Here is an 8,040-nt window from a genome sequence, read left to right as displayed (position 1 = left end):
AAATTACACGCCAAGAAGGACAGAAGAGTGTAAAGAACCCTTATTTATCAAGGGGCAGAGAGAGAGAGAGGGTGAGGGTGAGGGTGTGGGTTTAGAAGAAACGTGTTAAAACGAAACTGGGGAGGCTTGAAGAGACGATGGTAATAAATAAGGAAAGTTGGGGGGAGGGAAGCACAAAAGGAGGGTACATCTGATCATGTGGGTTTGGTTGCCATACTTTCTATCTCTCCTATTGCTGTCATCCACGTGTCACAAATCCATCATGGGATTTAGCATCTAATCCATACACGTGTCTCTCTTCTATTCATAGACATGTTTGTCCATGTGAGAGTGTCGGGTTCCATCTTCCATGCTTCTCTATTAAGAAGAGGTCTAGTTTTCCGAGTGATTAATAAAGTGCATTTAATTAGTTTTTTGTTTTTTTCGGTGAAAAGTGCATTTAATTAGTTGTTATCACCGAAAATGTTTACTAGATGTATCATAGAAGGTACATAACTGAACCAGATTGTAATGTTTTGAACCTGTATATATATTGTTTTGTTTGAAGCTCTTTTTTGAAGTCTTTTGAGCTTCCATTTGGCGAGAGAGATGTGTTGTCGTGTAGTGCCTACGTTGACATGGGGTTAATGAGAGCAATGGTAGGGGCATCAATATAGATGTGATTTTTTTATTTCATAGGGGGCAAGTTGGTCCTTTTACATGCTCTTATGTCTAACGCAGGAACCATGTGATCATATAGCATTCTTTTTCCCATATATAATAACGAAAGAGGTTTGCTGCCAAGCTACATGCTCATGCACCAGCACGTGAGCCAATGGGAGCACACACATGGGCATCCAAAGGGAGGGTTAGGATGATCATTTATTTTCTTGTCAGGCAACATTCTTTTTCCCACTTATTAAAAATGAGAAAATTTATCAATGTTCCATCAACAGTGGAATTTAAATCCAAAAGCTTAGAGCACATGCATAACAATAAGATAAGAAAGTAGCATGAGATTTCAACATAGGAGAATAAGGATTAGTTGAAACTGATTCATAGGAAAATACAAATAGATTAGTATTTGCATAATTGTCTCCTCATGGTTTAAGTAATTGGTATCAGTAATAATCTTGGTCTCGATCAATATTGATTCGGATCGGCCCATATCAACTTGGATCGAAAAATATTATTTATAATATTTCTTTGTAATTATTTAGTCAATTCCTTGCAGTGTTTTTACTGTGCATTTTTATGGTGGAAATTACTTTTTATTTCAATAATAGAGTGAGACTTTATATGAGAATGACTCATCTGTTGTGTTGATGCGGTAGGAGACTTATCTGTTGTGTTGATGCGGTAGAAGAGTGTATCAAACTGAAGTTGATGTTCCAAGATGTTGATGAAGGCTGACACATGCCACCTGACACTCTCTTAAAGTTAGTCTATGTCTCCTTTGTTGCAACCGAATTTGAATGTAAAACTAATTCCAAGATAGAACAGTCTTTAGCTTCTAACAGCAAATGTACACTCATTTAATGTGCCTCTTCAAATACGGCGGAGATATGCTTGAGCCACAAGATGCAATAAAACGATAATACCAATCAACAAAACCGTTTTCGTTTTTGTGAAAATGGTGGGCACACTATTGGTATGTAATTGGGGGGGGGGGGGAGGGAGGGAGGGAGAGAGAGAGAGAGAGAGAAGGGAAGAGAGGAGAAAAAAAAAACTCTATTTTCAGTGAAATTTGAAGGCTCCCTCTACCTCTATTTACAAAGGTGGATCATGATGGATGCATCCCTTTAAGGCACCTCATTGAATGGGTGTGTCCATTGCTTCCAACTGATTGAATTAAAATTTTTCAATCCAAGTTCTTAGAGCACATCTATACAAATGGATATGTCTCTTTATACAGACATTTCCATTATGTAAGGACACCTTGCCTATACGAATGGGTATGTCTTTATATATGTATAATATGTTCCTTTGTAGAGACATGTTTATAATAACTCCTTGCCGCATGGGCTCAAGTCCAAGCCCAAACGTAATCACTTAAGCCCAAAAAGGATTTAACAATGATCAAACCCAGAATCAGCACAACACCATGATACGACCCAACTTGGCTCAGCCCACAAGTGTGTGAAAAAATAACATGGGTCCACCCTGGCACATGGGAGGAGGGATACTTCCCTTCAAGAACTCTTGCACTTATAATTCTCATAACTATGTATTTACTTCTCTCTCCTTTCTCATCTTCTTCTAATGTGAGACTAAACATCCCACACAAAAAAGTGCATTGCTTAAAAGCAAATCTCATGTGCAAAATTTGTGGGAGGGAAAACGAAATTTCAAAGGTAAGAAAAGATATTTTGAAACTCATTTATTAAAACCATTTAATATAACATTTTATTCTCCGTTCTTCCAATTTTATAAAGATCTAGTTTTCCTTCACCCAAGATTAAGAGAGAATATCTGTATCCACCACTTTTAATGATTGAATGGAATTCCTGGAGCATTGTGCGAGCATTTCAGACCTTCGTACAATGGTGAGTGAGTGAGAACATGGAAAAATGTTATCACGTCTTTTAGAAGAACAGTAATATCCTCCTCTTGGTGGAGAGAAGGAATAATGATAATTAAGTCACTCTCTATTTTAAGGTCTAAGATCCATGAATATGATTCCAGTGGAGGCATAAGTCAATCCAAAAAACGGAAACTCAAGAATAATGATAAACCACTCTCTATATTAAGGTCTAGGATCCATGAATATGACTTCAGTAGAGGCATGACTCAATCCAAAGAATAGAAACTTTTAGGTTGCGGACAAGAAGATGTTAGGCATCTTGGTTCACCTAGATAAACCAGTCTTCTTAGTTTTTGGTATTTTTATTAAATAATATTCTTATATTAACATATGTATTAGATAATAATAAAATAAAACAAGAAGATTAAATAAAGAACAAGGTCTTGAATTGGTTCGAGAAAAGACACCTCTGCCCCCTTATTTTGAGGAGGAGAGAGATAGACTCATGGGACTCATGGGACTGATGGCGTAAGCCACACCCCTAAACAAAAAACTACTCCCCCCCCCCCCTAAAAAAAAAAAAAACACATTTTGCTACTTTTCAATTCCAATTTTCTAGAGTTCTGACTGATTTCGATCGATACCGATCCAATCTCATTGAGGCTAATCCCATATCCAATTTACTCCCATAATAGCAAAAAATGCTGGAAAATTATCTCCTGCGATTCTCTGCCCAACACAATTCCCTAGTACCTCTAATAAGAGGGGGTGGACCCCACCCAGATAGTGTGTTCGGGAAGGGGGTAAGGTGGTCGTTTCTACCCCCTACGAGAGGAATTGCAGGAACTGTACCGGACAGGGAACCACAAGGGATAAAGATCCGGAAATGCTCACTTGCATAGATGAACTCAAGGAGTATAGCCCTATTTAAGAAGACACAATTACCCCTTTCTAATGCAATCCATCAATGCTGATGGCCTTGGGGTCCTTCACCTCAATAGTGTTGAAGAGAAACTAATTTACCCGTCTCTAATGCAATCCATGGTGTCCTTCACCTCACTAGTGTAGAAAGGAAACTTGGTTCTAAATAGTGGGTGAGAAGGCAATATGACACAAGACTCCAATTATGGGATTACATTACTAGTGAGAAGGATTTTTTTTTTTCTATTTGAACTTGGCCTAATTTGGTATGATTTCAATTTCAATATCATTGGGTGATTTCTGTTTCGGAATTTGTTTGGTATGATTTATGCACTTAATTGGGTGAAATAGTAGTCAAATTTCGCTCAAATTCTGAAATAAGTGAGAAACTCTTTCAGTTTCAAAATAGAAATTGCATTCCTTTTTGTTTTTTTGGTGGAAAAATTGAAATTGAATTCACTTCTACTCTTTAATGAGCACATGGTTATGACGGGTAACACAGTAATTTCATGTTAAAAATATAACACCAACCTTCTTCTTCTCTTGATGGTCTTACTACCCGCCATTGCCACCCCCTTCCCAACCCCGCCCTTGGCACCACCACCGCTACCACCATCACCCTCTCCTGAAGAAATATAGAGAACCTATTCTCATAAATTGAATTACCAAATGAATTTTTTATTCTTGAAATATTTAAGATTGATGCAACCAAACAATTTCAAGAAAAAAAAATATATTTGTTGACAATTTCATAAAAATCATATCAAATCAAGCCTAATGTATTATTTATAGGTTTAATTTAGAATTTGGCCAAAAGTTTTGTGCAGGATCGTGCACCCTTGCATGATCTTGCTCCCTCTTATAATAATACATCATAATTCTTTCCCCCTTATACGGTCGTGCATGAAAACCCTCCCCGTAAAATTTTTATTTCCATAAAAAAAAAAAGGGTTTATGAACCGGGTAATGTACTTTAGTATCTCTATTTATCTATCAAATGTAGATTGCGCCTAGACACATGGGGCGATCATCTTAGCCATTCAGAGGCGCAGGGTGGTCATTTCGCCCACCCCCCATGTGTCTAGGCATATCCTACATCCCCAGCACATAGAACATTTGGCCTTTTCTATCTCTATGAAATGATCTTGCAGCACTAGCACCTCTATATCTATCTATTTTTCCTTCTCATATGAAATGATCTTGCTACACAAACACCTCATAGGTACGCTCTCTATGCCGCTACTAGCTCACGCAACCCTTTCCCTAGGATTTTCTACCGAAAAAAAAACACCCTTTCCCTGGGATTTATTAATCGAGTTTCTACCAAAAAAAAAATTAATCGAGTTTATAATAAAAAGTATTTTATACAAACTATTCCAATCCTAAGGTTTTCGTTTATAGTAACAATCATACATTTTAGAATCCAACGGTCTGATTGTGTGTATAAGATTAAAGTTCAGATTTTCCTTTTGAATAATTAATATCAGATAACCTCAAAAGGCGGAAGATATTTTGCTGCCGAGTCGGACACAGTGAGACTCTTCTTAAACCCTAGCCGCAAGCCCCCTTCCTTTTATTTCCTTCTCTTCTAAAACCCCGAATACCTTTCCTTCTTAACTTCATCGTTAAGAGTTTCTCAGGTAAAATCCTCTCAGAAACATGTAATGGACGCATTTTTTCATGTTATATTCTCCATTTATCACATGTGGTTGTTGTTATTATTCTGTTTGTTCTGTTTTTTTTTGGGGTAGAATTTGTGATTCTCTAAGTTCCTTCTGTGGTATGCAGTCTTGTGTATCTTTTTTGTTTGTTGTTTCATGGATTGTAACTATTGTTATCCGCTTGCAATTCTTAAGCATCTAATCTTCATAATTTGTGGTTTAGATTTTTGGTCAAACGTTCGGTGATACGGTAGTTTTTCTTGTGGGTTTTAATCGGGAGAATTTTTTGATTCAGACCATTATTTTATTAGGGTTTCTATTGGAACCCTGCAACTGATTTAACTTCGATAATCAATTTGGTAGCGTCTAATGTTCCTTTCCTTTACACGCATATGTGTGGTCGTTTTCCGTTTGAAAGTGGAAATGGATTACAGTTTGAATTTGGGCATAAGGTATATAAAAATGTCTATCGGAAGATCTTCTTGTTAATGTCTTTCCTCATACCACAACTTTAACAATTTATTTACATATTTTCTCTCTTTCGTTTTGGTGACCTATTTTGTCCTTTTGCATCGGTTTTAAATATTGCATGGCATGTATGATAATCAGGTCAATAGCTTCTTCTAAATTTCATTAGCTACCCTATTGGGAGCTGAGTTTGAAAATGCTTGCAGAAGATCCAAACTTGGTCATCTGGTTGCAAGTATTCCATAGATCTAGGATCAGCTTGTGTGTTATGAACATGTGGATTGTGGGCAGCTGCATTGTGAGATTTTCTTGTCATTTCATGTTGCCCATTTATAGTGGGTTTCTATGTTTATGTGGATTTTGAAGAATTAAACAATAGATACCAAGTAAAAAGATGTTTGTATATGTCTATGTAATGGCATAATAGCTTAAGAGATTTAAAACTGTGGTAATACTGTCCATGTTGTATTGTATTTTTTGGTGCCAACGGATTCATGCCACACTCAGTGTTTGGTATATTCCTTTTATACCACCCCATTTTTACATTTTAAGTTTAATATATCGTTGGGAGGTCTAACTACTTATTTGGCATGGCTTGTATTTGTTACTGGGCAAGGATAGCAGTAGCTTCCGTGAAGAACCTTCTTGACACGTCATATAATCAGTAGCATTTCTGTTTACAATTCTTGTATCAAAACTGAATCTTCTTTGCTTATCTTCTTCTTATTCATGCTTGGGGGGTTTAAGAATGTTAGACGTTGATGGTGGTAGGAGATTCTTGTACTTGACCTAAACTTTAATTCCTCAAAGTACATTATTATCAAATACTGACTATTTAATAGCATGTTCTTATTGGTATAGAATTCTGAGATATTAGTTTCCTGAAACCAAACATATTGAGGTTGGATGTGATGGTGAACAGTGTACACTTGAGCCACCTAGGGAAGTTGTTTGAAAGGCTTTTGTTGGAAGCTGGTTTCAAAGTTTACAGCGGATACATATCATTTAATCTATCGTAGACATTAAATAGTACTGGCTGTGCTGTCCTAGAGTATTCTTGCTTTGTAATGCATATATGAATCTTGAGGTGTTTGAAGATGTTAAAATAGTTATCTTCTTATTACAGCCTTGAGAAGACCAGTTAAAAAGTCAACACAATCACGATGGCAATGTCTAGTAGATTTGGGAGCCTTCTCAGGAAGAGCATGTCACCGAACATTCCATCAAATGGGCAGGCTCCAGTGACATCTATGCTGAATGCTGTTCGGTGTGTTTCGACAAAGCTCTTCATTGGAGGTATAATTAAACAAGTTTGTTATTTTTCATTGAATGCATATGTAATGTAGAATGATGCAAGGATATTGATTGTGGCTTGTTTGTGTTGTTAGGTCTTTCTTATGGGACTGATGACTCATCTCTCAAAGATGCATTTTCCAGCTTTGGTGATGTGACTGAAGGTGAATTATATCTGTGCTGGTGTCAATTCTGCATTAAATAAGTTGTAACTCAGTACAAAAAATTAAATAAATGCTTGATTAAGACAAGAAATGGTATTGCTATGCCCTTGCATTTTCTTCTGCTTCATAATTTGAATAAACCAGTAGGTTGATAGTGGTGAAAATAAACTTTTTGAGTAAAAAATTACATGTTGATGAGGTTATGACTTTAAAGCAGAGGCATGTTCATTTTTTTTCTGGGTGTTATGATGCAGCAAAGGTTATTACAGACCGAGATACTGGAAGGTCAAGGGGTTTTGGATTCGTGAGCTTTGCTGATGGTGAATCTGCTAACTCGGCACTCTCCATGGATGGCCAGGTTTGTATGATAAATGGTACAATTATCTTTCGATTGGTTGCACTTCCTAATTGAGGGATTTGCCTACCCAACAAAGAAAAGAAGTGGTATGCTAAGTGGCTTATTTTTCCAGGAACTAAATGGACGGAACATTCGTGTAAACATTGCGAATGATAGGCCAAGTGGACCTCGTGGTGGCTTTGGTGGTGGCGGCGGCTATGGTGGTGGTGGTTATGGAGGTGGTGGTTATGGAGGTGGTTCTGCTGGAGGGGTTGACGGGTTCTAAGGGTTACAATAATAATTTCTATGTAGTATGGCATCTCTGGCTGCCATTTCGGTCTTTTATAGCTTTGGGTTTTTCCTTTTGACAGCTGATAGTGCTTCTTTTGTTGGATTGAATGAATTGCCTTTGGATTATTACACTTGATGTTAGCGTATAATTACAATCCTGCACACCTGTTTTTGCTCTGTGTGTCACTTCTCCATTAGCACCTCTAATTGATTAGACCTGTATTTCCATAAAAAAAAAAAATACTGTTATTGGAGGTACTTACTGGTAAAGGGAAGATGAAAAAATGATCCTCCCTTCTTAAGGGTTGTTCAATGTTATTGTTGAGGGAGAATCTCATTTCTTGGTAATGTGCATCACAGACTTGTCACTTGGGGAGAGAAAAAGAGATCTGATGAATTCAA

General features: G+C 37.1%; 1 protein-coding gene across 1 annotated transcript; it reads left to right on the top strand.

Moving 5' to 3' along the window:
* The first annotated feature begins 4,971 nt into the window (after positions 1 to 4,971).
* LOC122666823 (glycine-rich RNA-binding protein 4, mitochondrial-like) lies at positions 4,972 to 7,819 on the top strand. The gene is made up of 5 exons (XM_043862901.1): positions 4,972 to 5,064; positions 6,680 to 6,849; positions 6,942 to 7,010; positions 7,265 to 7,368; positions 7,481 to 7,819. Exons 2-5 carry the CDS (start codon positions 6,717 to 6,719, stop codon positions 7,631 to 7,633), a joined length of 459 nt encoding a protein of 152 aa, XP_043718836.1. The 5' UTR covers positions 4,972 to 5,064; positions 6,680 to 6,716; the 3' UTR covers positions 7,634 to 7,819.
* The last annotated feature ends 221 nt before the right edge of the window (positions 7,820 to 8,040 follow it).

Source organism: Telopea speciosissima, chromosome 7 (assembly GCF_018873765.1).
Source record: "Telopea speciosissima isolate NSW1024214 ecotype Mountain lineage chromosome 7, Tspe_v1, whole genome shotgun sequence".
NCBI lineage: Eukaryota > Viridiplantae > Streptophyta > Magnoliopsida > Proteales > Proteaceae > Telopea > Telopea speciosissima.
Note: the sequence above shows the minus strand (reverse complement) of the source record. Positions and strands in the feature narration are given on the sequence as shown.

Excerpts from the sequence above, each read along its gene's own strand:
- LOC122666823 (XM_043862901.1), top strand. The coding sequence starts at position 6,717 with ATGGCAATGTCTAGTAGATTTGGGAGCCTTCTCAGGAAGAGCATGTCA. Across the intron at positions 6,850-6,941 it reads GACAAAGCTCTTCATTGGAG|GTCTTTCTTATGGGACTGAT; the intron begins GTATAATTAAAC and ends TTGTGTTGTTAG. Across the intron at positions 7,369-7,480 it reads CACTCTCCATGGATGGCCAG|GAACTAAATGGACGGAACAT; the intron begins GTTTGTATGATA and ends TTATTTTTCCAG.